This window comes from Rattus rattus, chromosome 15 (assembly GCF_011064425.1).
Source record: "Rattus rattus isolate New Zealand chromosome 15, Rrattus_CSIRO_v1, whole genome shotgun sequence".
Taxonomy (NCBI): Eukaryota; Metazoa; Chordata; class Mammalia; order Rodentia; family Muridae; genus Rattus; species Rattus rattus.
The window spans coordinates 40,108,411-40,127,658 of NC_046168.1; the positions used below are offsets into that span (position 1 = coordinate 40,108,411).

General features: G+C 40.7%; 1 protein-coding gene and 1 pseudogene across 1 annotated transcript in view; one reads left to right on the forward strand and one right to left on the reverse strand.

Annotated features, from left to right (window-relative positions):
• The first annotated feature begins 7,271 nt into the window (after positions 1-7,271).
• LOC116884363 lies at positions 7,272-7,759 on the forward strand (annotated as a pseudogene).
• A 2,836-nt stretch (positions 7,760-10,595) lies between these two features.
• The window catches only part of Lvrn (laeverin), a 67,898-nt gene continuing 59,245 nt past the window's right edge, over positions 10,596-19,248 (reverse strand). The window contains exons 18-20 of the mRNA XM_032885696.1: positions 19,081-19,218; positions 14,583-14,658; positions 10,596-10,844 (exon numbers count right to left, since the gene is read on the reverse strand). Coding sequence (XP_032741587.1) covers positions 10,704-10,844; positions 14,583-14,658; positions 19,081-19,218 — 355 coding nt within the window. The 3' untranslated portion in view covers positions 10,596-10,703. The remainder of the gene's footprint in view (positions 10,845-14,582; positions 14,659-19,080; positions 19,219-19,248) is intronic.

A 19,248-nucleotide genomic window follows, 5' to 3' on the forward strand; every position in this document is an offset into this window, starting at 1 on the left:
AATATAGTTCTTGAAGTTCTAGCCAGAGCAATCAGACAACAAAAGAAGGTCAAAGGGATACAAATTGGAGAGGAAGAATCAAAATACCATTATCCACAGATGATATGATAGTATCCTTAAGTGACCCCAAAAGTTCCACCAGAGAACTACTAAAGCTGATAAACAACTTCAGCAAAGTGGCTGGGTATAAAATTAACTCAAACAAATAGTAGCCTTCCTCTACTCAAAGAATAAACAGGCTGAGAAAGAAATTAGGGAAATGATACCCTTCACAATAGTCCCAAATAATATAAAATACCTTGGTGTGACTCTAACCAAGCAAGTGAAAGATCTGTATGACAAGAACTTCAAGTCTCTGAAGAAAGAAATTGAAGAAGATCTCAGAAGATGGAAAGATCTCCCATGCTCATGGATTGGCAGGACTAATATAGAAGAAATAGCCATTTTACCAAAAGCAATCTACAGATCCAATGCAATCCCCATCAAAATTCCAACTCAATTCTTCATAGAGTTAGAAAGAGCAATTTGCAAATTCATTTGGAATAACAAAAAAACCCATGATAGCTAAAACTATCCTCAACAATAAAAGAACTTCTGGGGAAATCACCATCCCTGACCTCAAGGAGTATCACAGAGCAATAGTGATAAAAACTGTATAGTATTGGTACAGAGACAGACAGATAGACCAGTGGAATAGAATTGAAGACCCAGAAATGAACCCACACACCTATGGTCACTTGATCTTTGACAAAGGAGCTAAAACCATCCAGTGGAAGAAAGATAGTATTTTCAACAAATGGTGCTGGTTCAACTGGAAGTCAGCATGTAAAAGAATGCAGATCAATCCATGCTTATCACCCTGTACAAAGCTTAAGTCCAAATGGATCAAGGACATCCACATCAAACCAGATACACTCAAACTAATAGAAGAAAAAGTGGGGAAGCATCTCGAACACATGGGCACTGTAAAAAATTTCCTGAACAAAACACCAATGGCTTATGCTCTAAGATCAAGAATCAGCAAATGGGACCTCATAAAACTGCAAAGCTTCTGTTAGGCAAAGGACACTGTCATTAGCACAAAATGGCAACCAACAGACTGGGAAAAGACCTTTATCAATCCTACATCTGATAGAGGGCTAATATCCAAAATATACAAAGAACTCAAGAAGTTAGACTCTAGAGAGCCAAATAATCCTTTTAAAAATGGGGTTCAGAGCTAAACAAAGAATTCACAGCTGAGGAATGCCGAATGCCTGAGAAACACCTAAAGAAATGTTCAACATCCTTAGTTGTCAGGGAAATGCAAATCAAAACAACCTTGAAATTCCACCTCACACCAGTCAGAATGTCTAAAACTCAGGTGAGAACAGATGCTGGCGAGGATGTGGAGAAAGAGGAACACTCCTCCATCGTTGGTGGGATTGCAGACTGGTACAACCATTCTGGAAATCAGTCTGGAGGTTCCTCAGAGAATTGGACATTGAACTACCTGAGGACCCAGCTATACCTTTTCTGTGCATATTCCCAAAGGATGCTCCAACATACAACAAAGACACATAATAATATAATATCCAGAAGCTGGAAAGAACCCAGATGCCCTTCAACAGAGCAATGGATACAGAACATATAGTACACATACACAGTGGAGTACTACTCAGCTGTCAAAAGCAATGACTTCATGAACTTCATAGGCAAATGGATGGAAGTGGAAAATATCATCCTGAGTGAAGTAACACAATCACAGTAAAACACACATGGTATGCACTCACTGATGAGTGCATATTAGCCCCAAAGCTTGAATTACCCAAGATATAATCCACAGACCACATGAAGCTCAAAAAGGTCGAACAAAGTGCAAATCCTTCAGTCCTTCTTGGAAGAGGGAACAAACATATTCATAGGAGGGGATATGGAGACAATGTTTGGAGCAGAGACTGAAGGAATGGTCTTTCAGAGCCTGCCCAACCTGGTTATACAGTCCATATATATATGTAACCACCAAAACTAGATAATATTGCTGATGCCAAGAACTGCATGGTGACAGGAGCCTGATATAGCTGTCTTCTGTGAGGTACAGCCAGAACATGACAAATACAGAAGTGAATGCTAGCAGCCAACCATTGAACTGAGAACAGGGTCCCCTTGGAGCAATTAGAGAGAGGATTGAAGGAGCTTAAGGGGCTTTCAACCCCATAAGAACAACAATACCAACCAACCAGAACTCCCAGGGACTAAATCACTACCCAAAGACTACACAAGGACAGCCTCATGGCTCCAGCTGAGAGCTACATATGTAGCCAAGAATAGCCTTGTTGGGTACCAATTGAAGGAGAAGCCCTGGGTCCTGTCAAAGCTGGACCCCCCCAGTGTAGGGAAATATGAGGGGGTTGGTTGGGGAGGGGAAACACTCGTATAGAAGAAGGGGAAGGGATGGAATAGGGGGCTTATGGCCAGGAAACCGGGAAAAGGAATAACATTTGAAATGTAAATAGAAAATACCCGATTAAAAAAGGAAAAGGATTCTTTGGGCAAGTATATATTAAATGTAGAAAAACATATACAATGCAAAACAAAATCATTAGATACTTTTGAAGAAAATTATAAAACAATCTGCTTGAAATCCACCCAAAAGTTCAATAGTAATGCTTTTCAAAATTTTGACAGTAGGCAATAAATTATTAGGATTTAAGATATACTAAGTTTTTTATTTGCAATCTTGGCATCATTTAAATCCATTAAATCCATGGTTGTATGTGGCTTATAGAAGCTATACAAAACTGAGCATTCAAGCTTTCTTGAGTAACACTGGCATGTCCCTAGGTTATATTTAGGTATGAGATTTATTTATATTATCAAAAACATTGTAGGCTGCTTTCTTCATAGACTATAACTTTTAAATGCAAGTATAAGCCATTACAGAAAGTAATTTGATAGTATAAGATCACAAGTCCCACAAAAATTGATCTAAATAATGTGCATACAACAATCTATTTAAATACAGTTACATAAACTTTCTTTTTAGGAGAGATAGGTCCGGGGTTAAGAGCACCTGTTGCTTTTGCAGAAGACATGAGTTCAGTTCCCAGCATGCCTTGGTGGTTCGTAACCATCTGTCACTTGAATTATTGTAGATATGATGTCCTCTGATGACCTCAGGCACTACATATATGTAGGTAAAACACTTGTACATATAAAAATAAAGTAAATAAATCTAAAAACAATTACTTTCAGTACAAACCCAAACCTGAAAACTATTCTTAGTTTTCCTTTCTCAGACCATGTCTGTACAAAGTCCTGCCTGTTATTTACAGTGTACTACTTGACATCATTTATTTCTGGCCAAGAGAAGATGTGTGAATTTAAAACTCTCAGATGCAGCTTCCTAACCTACAATACTACTGAGTTTGAATCTTGTTTTGTGTTGCTTTTGTGCTTTGTTTTGATTTTTGTTTTGTGAGACAGAGTTTCTCTGTGTATCCCTGGCTATACTACAACTCTCGGTGTAGACTAGGCTTGTTCTAAGAAAGCAGATGAATGATAGCTCCAAAGGTCGGTGGATTGGGCAGAAGGTAGAATGAGTGTTGAATTCTGTGTCCCCTCCTCTGTTAGCGCCTTCACATTAAGCCTGTGATTTCACTTCTAATAAAGTCAGGACATTTAATATTAGCCTGGCTTGAAGATCTAGCGGCTGACTCTCTGTGCCGGATAAACCTTCCCATTCTTTGCTTTAGGATACAAGGACTGGAAAGGCTAATAAACTTTATTTTGACTTTTCCAATTCTGCCAGCAGAGGGCACCAGAGAGCGAGCGAGCTTGCTGATTCCTTTCCGTTTGCTTCTTGCTTATATCTGCTCAGCCCCATAGTGATTTATTTTTGCCCACTTGCTTCGCCTGTTAGATTCCATTTCAAATAATTTCCCCTCAGTGTTTCGATCCATTCTTACTCCCAGATGTGGCATCAGCCCTGCTGACCACTCCTTCCTCAGAAATCTGAGTGCTCCAGGGCCCCCTCTTTGTCTTTGATTTCTAATTTGCCAAGACAGTGGAGCCAACCAATTCCCCCAAGGACTAGACCACGGCCATGGCCCATATGAGCCCTTGAGTAGCTGAGGTAGTCCAGCTTTCTTTCGCTGTGGCATTCCCACTGGGACAGCGAGCTGCTTGCACCTTGTAGCTCCTACCATGATATCCTCTCGCTTCGTCCATTGGTCTTTGCCATTTCAGCTCTCCTCTACTAATCCCTTACGTTGAGTTCTCAGACAGCAGACAGGTATCTGAGTTCCTAATCCGACTCTTACTGATGCAAGAGAGCCTCAAGAAAAGAGTGTGCACTTGGGCTAGACCTTTGCTTTAGTGTGGGACATAACTCTGTTGCCTAGTGTCATTATAAGGTGTCTAGATAGGAAGAGAAGATTTGGAGGTCATAGAGGATGGACCGTCACAATCTGCCTGGAATCCCATCATCCCTTTCCCTGGTAACACAGCGGTTTTAAGGGAAGCATCATAATCAGTGCTTCCTAAGATTTACAACGACCATAGGAAACGGTCGGAGTGTCGGGGCTTTGTTAATCCCTGTTAAGGGAAAGCCACTTCCTCCTGGTCAACAGAATGGAACGCGAGTTCTTCCTCTGTCCCTGGATGGGGGCAAACTCCTGGAAACAGAAGAAAATTCACTTCTAAAGTCCCTTAAGAGTTCATCCAACGTGGGCTGTCAGTCACCTGGCCAGGAAACCAGCCCTCAGGAAAGCTGATTTGTCTGAAGACTAGCTAAGGAGATTGGAAGATATCTATCCAGCTAGTCTATCTGGAAGATAATTATACCTTCAGCGAGACAGTATACGTACTCATCCCAGAAGTCCTTCGCTCCATTTAGTTGCCTGAAGATCTTTACTGCTAAGCCTGCCCACTTTTCTGAATTCTAACTCAAAAAAAAAAAAACCCAAAAACCAAAAACCAAAACAAAAACTTTTCATACCTACCCATCTACCTCTTTCTTCTATACTTACCCAAATCCCGAGTATGCCTACCTTGACATCTAGATGCCCTCAACCTTTCTCGAAAGATGTCTTCCCTCCGTCTCCTCCATCATTGAACCTGTCCGTTTTCCTGCACCCTAACTCAAGGAGTGTGACTGCCACTTCTCCGTTTGTATCCCTCACCAGCTGCTGAGATCCACAGGCTGCTTACTGAAAGATCCTAGCTCGAGTCTCAGGATGGCGCGCCCCAGGAAACACCGATCCCGGACGAGCCCCCTAATGAAAGATCCCCGAAGAGAGACCCTTACTCAAGTCTTGGGAAATCGTGGACCCCAGACACAGAGAGACCATTTTGGATGTAATAAGCAAAGGTGAGGTTTATTACGGAGATCTATTACGGGGATCTCTGGGCCGACACGTATCCCACGCAGGAGACAGAGGTGTCAACCCCGACTTTTAGAAGCAAGGGGTTTTTATAGGGTGAGGAACAGGGGAAGGGGGAGAGTTGGCGAGGCTATAAGTGATTGGCTCATTCAAACATAGCAGTGAGATCACAACACAGCAGAAGAGTACGTGCTGACTGGGGCGTTCGGGTTTTTAGAAGCCAGGGCCTTATCAGGGTTTGAAGGACACCTGGTTAAGGTGTGACTCTGAGTAAGCTGGGGGAGGTGCCCTCCTGCCAAATGGTTTATGAGTCAGTCTTGATAGCTTGGGCTGGTTCCTGCATTCCTTTTCTTTATCTTTATGGCCTGTCAGTCCTGGCTGCAGGGCGGGCCCCGCCCTGCCTGGACAGTGTTTAGCCCTGAGTCTGTGGATTTTGAAACTTACTCTTTTAATTTTATATTTTTAAACCTTAAATCTGTATAATTTTCCTTTCACTTACCCTGATATTTTTCAATCAAAATATAATAAAATGATATCCAAAATTCCTCCTGGGTCCTTTCAGTAAAACTTATTACTCACAAAGGGAACCCCGAATTCCTTAGCATTCCTTAGTAGCAGCAGCAGCAGCAGTAGCTTTAATCAATCAACACATGGTGGGATACAGGGAGAAGCAGACATCTGCAGCATTTGTGGGATGTAGGTTCCAAGACCTCACAGACACAAAGACATATTTAAATCAATTGTGTGGACTGCCATAGCATTCTCATGCAAACTATACACCTCTTTACTATTTAAATTATCTCTAGGTGTTGCTTGTAAAATGGAGTCTCTCAGAGTAAGACTCATGGGGGTTGGGAGGCAGCAAATCCCAGTTTTAGATAATATAGGGAAGCTTAGGACCAGGCAAAGCCTGACCTCAGAACTCCCAATCATGAATTTTGTGCCTTCAAAAAATGTGAACTAAAGGAGGCTGGCGATATGGCTCAGAGATTGAGGGCTCTTGGGAGTTTTCTTGTCCTGAGAACTGGGGTTCAGTTCCTAGTACCCACATAGAGGCTCATGCTGTCTATAACTCCAGTTTCAGGGGCTCCAACCAGTGCTCTCTTCTGGCCTCTATGAGCGTGCACACAGTATACATCTGTACATATACATGCAAGCAAAATAAAATGGGAACTAAATGAACCTCACTTTATACAAGTAGCAAGTTGTGGACATGTTGTAGCAACATGAAAGAACTAAGCAACTCTAAGGTATTAATCCCTAAGGAAGCCCTGAGACCTTGTTGTGCCAGGGAAATGTTAGTGATCCCCCCAAAACACACACAGGAGCCAATCTGATGCAACTCACAATACGGTCTTTATTCAAGCTAGCTTGCCCCCATCCTCAATGCAGTACCGTCATGCAGGATGGTTTTGGTGGTAGGGAGCCCCAAACTTCTATTCGGGCAAGGCTTTATAGTAAGCAGCAAGCAGGGGATATGTGTGTAGGCATCTAATTAGAAAGCTACTGTGGCCTTTAACAATATTGTCTGGTGCTGGGTGTCAGATCATAAATTAAATTTCTGTTTTCCTGGGCAGTAGTGGTCATTAGGCAGGGGGTGGGCTTGTAACCTGGGGTTGCAGGTTTGTTGGGGGAAATAATCTGGAGTTGCTGATATTGTTGAGGGTGTAACTTGGAAATGCTCGTCTTGTTGGGAATTAGTCTAGAGACTGTGGCTAGGCTTGGGTTTGTTGGAGTAGCAACTTGGAAACTAATGTTAAGTGCTAGCCTGTTAGTTTACTTGAGTTCAAACTTAGGTCAGGTTCTCTAAAATGGAGTCTGAATTTAAAAGATTCAGCATCTCAACCTCAGGCTCAGTCTTCAGGCAGCTGGTGCAGCAAATCCAGGAATAGTCTTGTAGCTTCAGTTATGGCCTGTGGTCTGGTCCCAGCGATCTGAATCCCAAACCAAGGGAGTGCCTCAGAGTTTGAGGCAAGATGGCCTCCAAAGCTAAAAGCTTTGCGCTGAATCAGGGTAAAGACAGCAACAATCAGAGCCTACACATCAATCAATCCCTTTTCAACACCATTGTGTATGGCAGCAAGCAGAGCAGAGTCTGGAGGATGGAAGAAAGAGTCTGCCTTTCCCTTCCAGCCTGGGAGCATCATGGATGTGTGCATCTCTTCAACCATGCTGGGCTGACCATCAATGAGCCTGATGGACGTCATTTCAAGTTCTCCAACTACCTCAACATAGAGGCCATCAACTACATAGAAGCAGATGGCTACCTCACGATCAAGTCCGTGGCCTATGAGAGAAGCCAGACAGCTAGCCCAGAGCCTCCCAAAGAGGCAGTTGCCTCTGCTCCCCACAACCCCACGCAGAAGAAATCCTGTGTTTCTGTAGTAGCTCTATGATAGTCTATTAAGATGCATCATTGCAATGTAAATTAAATTCACAGCTCTGTCAAGTCTCCAGTGTGAGAATTAGGGCAGTGGTTGAGAAGTGGAGAGGTTCTGAAACTTGGAATAAGGATTCACGCATTGAGCTGTCTGTTTTTTGTTGGTGTGTGTGTGTGTGTGTGTGTGTGTGTGTGTGTGTTTGTTTGTTTTTATTTTTCATGTTCCCAATATTTGTTTAACAAACCTAGAATTTAGATCTCTTTGTTAAAGGAACAGAATATTAGTATGATTTATTTTGTTTGTCTTTAATCCACAGGAATAGATACTACCTAGCAGGGATGTGCGTTTTAGTGGCGATAATCCTGTACAGAGCATGCTCAGTGTAATCTGCAGGAAGTGCTTGCTGAAGTGTATTGTGTCCTGCCGATGATATCATTTGCCAGATTCATTATACCACTTATAACTAGTTAGGTCATGATCTCTCTCTCTCTCTCTCTCTCTCTCTCTCCCTTCCTTCCTAAAATAAATATTTTTCTCTATGCTTTGGGGTTTGGCTGGTGGCGATGAAGGAGACTATCAACCTTTTGAAGAGACTAGAGCCATTTGTTCTCCATTACAGAGTATTCCTAGAATGATCTCCAAAGTGAAGCTTGAGATTTATGAGGATTATTCCTTCTCCTGAGAATCCGTGGAATTAACAGCTGTGTTTATCTCAAATGAGATAAGCTAAAATTAAGGGACCTTATCAGAATGATATAGTGATCACTGCATGGGTAGAAATCCCAGCATCCTACAGATCCCATAGTTAGTTAAAGCCACCACTTCTGTCCTCTGGCATGTACTTCCAAGCTTTCAGGCCTAGAACCCTCATCTATTCAAAAGGGCCACTTTCTTCAGGCTAGAAGCAGACGTGACAGCTGCTTCCCATTCTGCTCAGCTTTAAGTGTGTGAGAGGGAAAGAAAAGCTCCATCTCCTGCTATTCCTTTTCCATAGAAATCAAGAGAACTAGAGTATAGTTCAGCTCAAGACAGGAAGGTTTCACACACATACACACACACACACACACACACACACACACACACACAAAACTTAAAACGTAAAAATCTTTCTGAAAGAAATCAAGTCAAAATAACTTTTATTCATTTCCTTACATTTTCTCCAGAAAGGAAGGTGGTAAAGGGGTGGCAAGCCAGTGGATGCTGCCAGGTAGACACCCAGCACAGAAGTTTTATTAGCATCCATTAAAACATATTAGTCTCACTAATGCACTGCTGTATGCAAGGTGCTGTACAATTACATCTTCTGGGTTTGTAAAGGGGTTCATATCAGTTATGAGAGTTAGCCTTATGCCATTTAAGCATTACTATGGAGTAGAATAAATCGGGTCATCAGCACAATGACTCTATGTTGCTTTCATTGCACAAATACACAAAACATTCTCCAGAAAATTTAGAGACATTTTACGTTCTAGTAATGTAAAATGTTACAAATTTCAAATCAACATTTGACTGTGTAACGACTTACTGTTTATTTTGCATTTGTGTAGTGTTATTTTTTAATAATTATGTGTGTGTCCTGTGACATGTACATGGATGAAGTGGCAGACCATGACCTATTTTTCTTTCCATTCCTAATCTATTCCTCTGTTCTGTTCACTGGTTCTGTTTGCTTTTTGACTCCTCTTTCTGTCCCTGCCCCACCCCCATGATTCCTCTCATTAACAAAGTCACCAAAAACAAACTTTGAAGTTTCTAGTTTTGTCTGGAAGTTTTAAAGACTTTTCATAGACAGTATATTCATTAATCTTTATGATACTACTGTGAGGCAGGTAGGAGATAAGCAATTTTTTACCCTCATTCTGGAAAAACACCAACAAAAATGAAAAAAAGAAGCATTACAGTTTCTGAAGCAGGAGCGATATACTTTGTGGTTCCATTTTTTTCATCAACAAAACTAAGCTCATTCCGTGTGTCTCAGTGGCGCAGTGACTCTGTAAAGTCCATGGGACCCCATTGCAAGTGGGTTCAACATGGCCAAGTGAATTTCTGCTTCTGCATACAAAATGATGAGAAAGAAATGCTCTGTGATCCAACATTTGGTTCTCTTTATGTGGAATTTTTCCTTAGACCAGATGATTAGTCTACAACCATTAGTGTCCTTGACCTCAGGCACTCTGAAAAGAGTGTCCTCCACAGGGGAATAGACAGAGCCTCGGGGCAGAGCTTTTATCCCCCCCCCCCAGAGTGATCCTGATGGCATTTTGCAGATTCTACATTTGTCTTTTTGCGATACCATCAATGGTGCAGGCACTGCTGGAGAGAAGTATATATGTGCGTGGCGGGGGGGGGGGGGGGGGGGGGGGGGGGAGTGACACTGTCTGACTGACTGTTTTGCTTTGTGGCATTTGAAAGTGTCTACTCCTTTTTCAAACATGACTTAATTTGGCTTTCTTTGGTGGAGTTGCATCCTAATGGATCTCATTTATTTCTGGCTTCTGTTTCTTTGTACTGCCTTGTGTTCTCACCAGTCTTTCATTTTTAAACTAGTAATAAGGCATAGTGTGTTTCAGGTCTTGATTTCCATCAGGAGAGAACCTGCTCCCCATGGATGCTACTGATTTCATGCCCACTGGCTTTCACTTCATCAGAGTAAGTGATGCTTTCTTAGGTCAATCTGGTTTTGTTTGTTTGTTTGTTGTTTTTAACAAAGCAGTTGAAATCATTTCAGTGGTGTTCTTGCTCAATGGGTAGCAGAAGTTAGTGCGGATATATGGCAGTGTTGACAAAATCCTCAGCAATCATGGATCCTTGGGGCAAGACATGAAATCAGGAAGGACATGACTCTCTCTGAGTAGGGAACCGGACTGAAATAAAAGAAGCTGAGTGGGTTTTCCAGAGTCGCCGAACACTGAAGACAGAACAGTGAGTAAACAAGATGGTAAGATGCAGAAGCCGCAAATTACGTGTTTTTCCGAAGCCACTCAACCACCCTGGCAATTCTCTTCTTGTTTTTCTGATTCTCCACCTTCATTTCCTGTAATTTGGCATGAGCCGAAATCCTCTGGTGCTCCTCCAACACAGTGCTGAGGAACTGCTGCAACTGAAAGGATAGAGACAACTGATCAGCGCCACCAGACTTCTCACCGGCACAAAGAAGACAGAGTTCACGGAAAACAGGAAAATCACTTTGCAAAGAGGCAATGATGGTTGACAGAAGTAGCTGTGTAGACCTCCAGCATGTATCCCTGGAGAGGCTGTGACTGAGGCAGTGTGATTATGACTATACTTCCCCAGAAGGGTGACATGTCAACTAGAAGGAGTACAGTAAGAACTTGGTCTTACTATTTTCTCTATTTCCAAATTACATCAAAACTCTCACCAAATATTGCAAAAGATTTGTGATCCGAGACATAGTGAGACCCTTCTGTCTTTCAAGGGAACTTGGCAGCTTCTGAGAGCAATACCAATTCTTATATCTGTATAGATGTTATTCTTCACTTCTGAATGTTTTAGTCAAATTGGCATTGTCTATAGATGACATGATCTTTTATTTATCAGAAAAATAAACAATTCAGTGAAGTTTCAGGATAGAAAATTAATATGAAAAGATCAGTACAATTGGGCTGGAAAATTAGCTCATTTGGCAAAGTGTTTGCCCATGCAACCATGAGGATCTGAGTTAAATTCCCTCATTAAAAACGGGGCATGGTGGTATACTGTAGATGTGATTCCAGGTTCTAGTTGGTAAAGTTGCTGGCAGCCAATGGCTGGGCTGGGAGACAGAGGCAGGGCTTTAGATTCCCAGGCAAGGGAACCAAGGGAAGAAGGTTTAGTACATGCTGAGAAAGCAGGAGGATCAGGCTTGAGACTGACAGGAGAGAAAGCATTCAATCACAGAAGAGCAGGGAAGAGTAGCCCCAGGGCCCCCACATCTCCTATTTGGTCTAAGGTAGCAAAGACTTGGAATGTAGATTTTAATAAGTAATAATTCAGGAGTATCAGAGGGGAGGTGTTAGCAAAGTGGAAGTTTGGGAGTGGCCCAGACATTGACCTGATTTTTTTTTTAAGATTTATTTATTTATTTATTTATTTATTTATTTATTTATTTATTTTATATAAGTACACTGTAGCTGTCTTCAGACACACCAGAAGAGGGCATCAGATCTCATTACAATTAATACATTAATTAGCTGATTAATACATATTAAATATGAGGCTGTGTGTGTGTGTGTGTGTGTGTGTGTGTGTGTGTGTGTGTGTGTGTGTTTCATTGAAGAATCCAGAGCTTTGGGGTAGGTAGCAAGGAACTCATGCCATCACTGCCAGGGACTAGAGTGGCTTAATCAACTACAGCTATAGACAATGAGAGGCCACTGTGTGAAACTGTGGAAATGAAGCCTGGATTGTGACAGAGATCCCAAGAGATTAGAAGTCTTAGAGCTAAGGAGACTGTCAGACATGGAGTGGAGCCAGTCTGAGAGTGAGAAGTGTATTGTAGGCAAGTGAAAGGACAGAACCACCTAACCCATTTGATGCTGGACATGAGCTATATGATTTAGAGTTTGCCCTGCTGGGTGACTGCTTTTCTTTGGTCCACTCATTCCTCACTGTGTCCCAACTCCTCTCTTTTGTAATGATACTGCATATTCTGTGTCATTGTATGTTGGACTCATGTAATTTGAATTTGCTTTTACAAGACATTACCAGTAAGAGAATGCCTTGAATCTGAGAAGAGATGTTGTATGTTGAACTCTTAATAGTATTAACTGAAAGACAATGGGGAAATCTGAAGTTAGCCTAAATACATTTTGTGTTAAGTCACAAGCCTGTGGGAAACAGGGTGTGGAAATGAGAATAGCCTTCATAGGCTCATAAGTTTGAATATTTGGTCACCAGTTGAGGGAACTGTTTGGAAAGGATTAGGAGGTGTGGCCTTGTTAGAGGTATGTTGCTGGAAGTGGGCTTTGAGATTTCCAAAGCTTAGGCCATTTCCAGTTAGGTCTCACTCTGCCTTGTATGTGTGGATTGTGAGCTCTTTTTTTTTTCTTTTCTTTTCTTTTCTTTTTTTCAGAGCTGGGGACTGAACCCAGGGCCTTGCGCTTGCTAGGCAAGTGCTCTACCACTGAGCTAAATCCCCAACCCTGGATTGTGAGCTCTTAGCTAACACCACTACTACTGTGCTCCCTGCCAGGACGGGTAAGGACTCTCTCTAAAGTTGGCAAGCCCCCAGTAAACTCTTCTGTGTAAGTAGCTTCAGTCATGATGTCTTATTAGAGCATCAGAAAAGAAACTAAGACATACGTAATTAAGGGAGTGGCTCTGATGAAGTTGCTAAGTATCTGGAACAGACTTTAGAATTCACCAACACCCATACTTATTGACTCCCTCGGTAATACTGAAATACTGAATACTGAAAGCCCATTGTTTGAAATATTTGATGGGCTTGCTGGAGGAAAAAGGAACTTTAGTGACTGTACACATAACTTTTGACAGTTTTTTAGGAAAATAATACTGGCTGGTTGTTTCTAGCATTTTTAGATAAGCTGATAAAGGAAAAGAATGGATTGTATGATAAAAATTAATCAATTTCTTATATCTCCAGATACAGTGACAAAGGAAAATAATGAACACTGGTAAAATTACTCAACTTACAGCATCTACAGATACAGTAGCAAGAAAAAAAATGAACCCAGTGATACAATTGACTGGCTCTAGATGCACAGACACAATCTAAAAGTTTCTTATGTCCTCGAAACGAATCTTCTCTCCAGAAGCCATAGAGCTCAAATTGCAGAAAAGAAAACCAAAGCTCTCATTATAAGACTGGTTGAATGACAACAAAATCCAGCATTGGAATTTGATACCCAACTTTGGAGGGTGTCAGCAGTTTAAGAAAGGACATTGATTGGTAAGGAAAAGGATCATGTAACATGGGCTGGGGATGTGTTAGGGGACCCTACTGAGGCTGAGGACATTGAACTTCAGATTCTGAAGTGCTGAAAAGTGTGACAGTGGGCCTATATTTACAGACTCCATTGGTCTTACCATGTTCTCCATCATCCTGAAGTTGCTGGCCTAATAGAATGATGTAATGGCCTTTTGGAGACACAGTTACAGCAGCAATTAAGTGACAGTAGCCAGGAAGGCTGGAGCAAGATTCTCCACACAGCAGTGAATGATTTGAAGCCACATCCAATACATGGTATGATTTCTCCCATAGCCATTGTTCATAGATTTAGAAACTACGGGGTGGAAAAGTAACTGGTTGCGTTAGCTAACATCTTACTGACCTGCTAGGGAACCTTTTCATTCCTTAAGTTCTGCTAGCCTAGAATTTTTGGTTCCAGATGGAGGAGCACTCCTGCCTGGGGAGGCAGCAAACATCACAAGGATCTAGAAGTTCAGACTTCCCCAGCCATTGTGGGCTTCCGAAGCCCTTAAGCCAGCAAGCTATTACTGGGTGATTGGTTCAGACCGCTAAGGAGAACTGGATTGCTCCTGTACAATGGAGGTAAGATTATTTCTGGAGTGAAAGAAATCCTCAACCTTCCCAATGTTGCGACCTTTTAATGCAGTTCCTCACCCTGTGATGGACATTTTGTTGCTACTTCATAACTGTAACTTTGCTACTGTAATGTATTGTAAATATCTGATATGCAAGACTTCTGATATGCAATCTGGCTGCTTTAGAAAAACCCAACTGATACAATACCAATAGCACTAATGAAGCATAGAGAGACGATTCAGATAAGCACACGAATTTTAATCTTACCAAGTCAACTTACAACGAAAGCGCTTACCAAATGTCGTTGAACTTCACAACACTTTCCGTACTTACCTCCATAACCTGCTGATCTGTGCTGACAGTCCTCCCTAAGATGGACACTAGAGTGTTCAGCGATTGTGGTCCATACCTGCAAAGCAAGGAGGAGCTGCTCAGTGAGCAACAGTACCTGGAAAGAAGCTGCATGTTTCAGCAATAGATACATAGCCTCATTGATATCATCTTCCCAAATCTAAGGGAAACCATGCATGAATTTGTGCAGCTTTACCTTTAAGTAGGAAATCTGTTATGCAGATAACTACTAACACTAAAGAAATACTTATATACACTGTTTTGTGCAATAATGTTTGCAGTTTTATTTAAATATTAATATATTTCTTTATAACAACAATTGTAGGCACCTATTCTGTGGTCAGTTAGAATTCATAGACAATGTCTCAAAGCAAACAAACTTTATAAGGATGTATATAAATAAGTAAATGCTGTCCCTCACCAAAGAATAGTCAATATGGAATAAATTTCAAAACCCACTGACTAAAATGCTTTGTGGTATGCTTAAAGTTATGTTTGTGTATTTTCTGGCATGTGCATCTCTATATTTGGACAGTCTCAAGATGTCTTGGTACCATGATTGCTTTAGCTCCATTTAGAAAACAAATATTGTAAAGTGTTACAAAGAAAGAACAGATACATACCGATACAAAGTACTGCTGTAGTAGGGGGGAGAGGGAAGGACTGACTTTTGGATGCATTAAAAAAGAAAGAAAAATTGAAATAAGATTATTATAGTGGGTTGAATAAGAAATTACTTTGGTAGCTAACATACATCCTTTTAAACTCTCAGAGGAGGATAAAGACAGGAAAGAGAAGTAGAGAAATCAAATGAGGGTTTACTCTTACTAAAATGCCATCAAGAGGAAGGGCTTTGATTTCTTTCCTTCGTGATGTATTATTGGTGGCCAAGTTCTGCATTCAAACCAACTGCATTTTTGGATTACAAGGGAAAACTTTAGGCTGTATCGAACACAATAGCTGCCATTTCACATAGCACAAAATCAAACCCTAAGTGTCAATTAGTAGACAGACAACAGACCAGTATTGTTTAGCTTGCAATTGAGATGACAGAGGTGGAAAACATTGTCTCTTACATCTCTCTCTTTCTCCTGGGATAACTGGTCTATCAGAAAATGTGTAATTAAGTGGTATTAGCATATTACTAGGTTCAGAAGGGCTATGCCTATATGATGCTAGGTAGCCGAAAACTCTGGGTTTCTTTCTTGGAAACTTTATAAAAATTGTTGCAGCTGTGCCTTTGAATCTAGTTTATCATGAAGATTTGCAACATAACTATGTTCAATGCCTACTATAACTTCAATAAGCCATAGATATTCTGATATATAAAGACCTAAGAGTGCATTCCTTTGCCATTTAATTGTATATGTTTTCATCATTAATTTGAACTTCAGCTTTCAACAATTCATAATTGCATTGTTTATTCAGAAAAACCATTAGCAAAATTGAATAAGACTTCCAATATAAATTAAACACTAGAAACAAATGTGTTCAATTTGTAAAACAAATTTAATTGAGTATACAGTATGCTTTGGAGTAGACTGTGCAAAAGAAGTAAACTAATTCTATTTGCCATAAATATAACATATTTTATGAATAAAATATAAAAGTAATGAAGCCATGCATTAAAAGTTTATGCACTTACAATTCTACAAACTTCATGGAGATAATGAGCCTCATTTAGAAGTTTTTTTGTTTTTTTGTTGTTGTTGCTCTTGCTTTTTTAAGGAATTCTTTATATGTTTTATTTAATTACTTACATTTGTTAATTAAATCAGTCGTGAAGTAATCAACACTTTAGAGAGTAGAATTTAAGTCTTACTAGGAAGTTGCCAATACTTTTCTATTCTCTAAAGGCAAGAAAAATTCTTGTAAGGAATAAAACTTATGCATGTAGGCCTTTTACATTAAAAGCAATCTTTTTCATTATTAAGGCCCTCGAGGTAGGAGACAGATTCAGAGCAGAGAAAAATTGCACAAGTATTGGAAAAATATCATTGTGTGCCTTTGGCTTGCACCTAATTTTTCTTACACTCAACATCACTATGACACATGTGTCAGAATGACTGAACCAACAGTTTCTTAATTTTGAAGTGAGAAATCTGTTCCGATAGAAACACGCTCTCATGCTGTACTTTCCAGTCTAGAGGCTTCCACTGGTTAAGGAGGTGCCCACGTGAGTCAGGCATCACAGCAAGACAAGAGTGCTCTCCAACGCCCAGGTGACACCATGTATTTATTTCTGGGATTAGTGAGTTGTTTAAAGCAATTTTGAAGTTTGAATTCACACCTGAGCTTTGCATGAGTCAGCAAATTAATCAAGGGACTAGTTTAGATCCATCAGTGTTGCCCATTAACTTCTGTATCCTGATGAAGATGGTCTTTAGCTGGGCTGTTCAAATAGGGCAGCTTCTAGTTACATTGGACTCTTCAAACAGGGATAATAGAACTGGCAAACTGGATTTTAATTTTTGAAAATGTTGATTAATGGAAGTGTAAACATCTACATGTTAGCTAGTGGCTATCAAATTAAGCAAGGTTATGGGTTTGATTTTGCCTGTTTGTCAGTTCGTCAGGGTCTTACATTGTAGCCCAGACTGGCTTGGAATTCATTATGTAGCTCAGGTTTACTGTGAAGTCATGGCAATCTTCCTGCTTCAGTCTACCAAGGGCTGGGATCACAACTCACACAATTGAGTGTGAGGTACCACACTCAATTCGGCTGTATATAATTTTAAAGACAGTATGAACTGGGCCCCTGTTAAACTTAGAGTCATTTGGGAAACCAGTAAAAGGTAGAGACTTTCTTTTACCAGTTTTCAAGGGGCAGGTGTGCTTTGGAGTTGACATGCTTAGTAGCCACTCTGCCAAGTCTTAGAGTCAGTTGCTCAAGCTCATTTGGCTGCGTGGATTGTACTAGGGGTGAGAGGCACAAGCTCACTATGAACCATGACAATGCATACTGTCCTTAACATCTATAAGTGGTTTAAGTGCACAGTGGCCAGATGATGCTGAACACGTAGCCTTGGGGATATCTGTGATCCTTTGCCTTCCTCAGCACCCAGTTGTTTGTCAGAAGGAGTGCAGACTATGACAGGCATGGGTGACAAGGTGCATTCTCAGACCAATCATGACTGGTCCTAGGGGACTCTGTTTGTGTTTATTATTTAATTATTTATCAATTGGTGATGGTGGTGACTGAACCCAGAACCTCATCTATGCTAAGGAAGAATATATGTGTTTATGCGCGCGCGCGCGCGTGTGTGTGTGTGTGTATACATATGTATGCATACATATAATACGTATATGTGTATATGTATGTGTGTTCAAATTAGGAATTCATTAGGAATATATATATTATATAACATCTTACATATCATATCAACCCTAGTCAAGAGGCAGAGCAAGTAACCAGCTGATGGGGAATATACATAAGTAAACAGAAAGGAGGGACTTGAGACAGCGTGGAGAAGGAGCATTTTCTTCTGGGAAGTCAGTGGAGTAAGGTCAGCTGGGCGTTTTCTCTGCCTCTCTGAGCTAGCAGATTTTCACACTACCATTCCACTCCTGAGTGTTCATTGGTAAAATTGAATGGTTAAAAATTTTGTTTTTAAAACAAGTATTTGTTAAAGCCTTGGTGATAGGCTTCATGAAACACATTAATGGATGGGGTATTTCCATACCAAAATTATGACTTACTCAATTTAATGTTCCTTAAGAGAAACTTCTTGATGGATATAATTAGGCAACTGAGATAGATAATAGTATATGCAATCCATTTTCATACAGGAAGCCAAAATTAAGGGTAAGTGGTCTTGGATGTTTTCTAGTTAGTGGTGAGACAAACTGCAAGAAAGGTCATCAATTTTTCAGTGAGTGAAAGAACTCTTCTGACATTAGGCTGAAGGTGAATTCCTGGGGGACCATACACAGTGGCAATAGCCTATAATGTTTAGGGTACCGATTGGAGCCCACTGACCAACACTTTGAAAGGAGAGAACCCATACGCAGCACTGGGCTTTTGACTTGATAGCTTATGGCTCCTGCACTGTTTCCCCTTTGTAGAGAGGCCTACATACATGCACCATATCAGCAGCACTAAGTGGACTCAGTGAGTTACAAAAGAAAATGAACCTATGAAATTGAGAGGGAATTGTGTGTGTGTGTGTGTGTGTGTGTGTGTGTGTGTGTGTGTGTAACAGAGGAGGAGGAAATGAGGGATGGGCTTGATCAAAAAACATCAGACCCTTGTTTGAAATTATCAAACAATAGAAACTATCCAAGTTATATGCTCTGGTAAAAATAGGAAATAAAGATAGATAGTGAGTTAAATGAAAGTGAGGTCCTAGGGGGTAAGAAGAGGGGATAGGGAACCCAGAGGGGAAACTGGGAAAGGAGATAACATTTGATATGTAAATAAATAAAATATCCAATAAAAGAAAAGAAAAAAAGAAAAGTGAGGTCCTGGGCCCCTTCTTACCTTTCATACACAGCTACCCAATTGTTGATTAGAAAGTCCTTTGCAACGTACCAGCCAACTTCAGATTCTGCTACAACCTCTATTAAATTTGTTTCGTTAAAACGGGAGGGAAACACAGTGATGTCATACTCCATAAATCTATGAGAGTCCAATTGTAAAACAAAAATA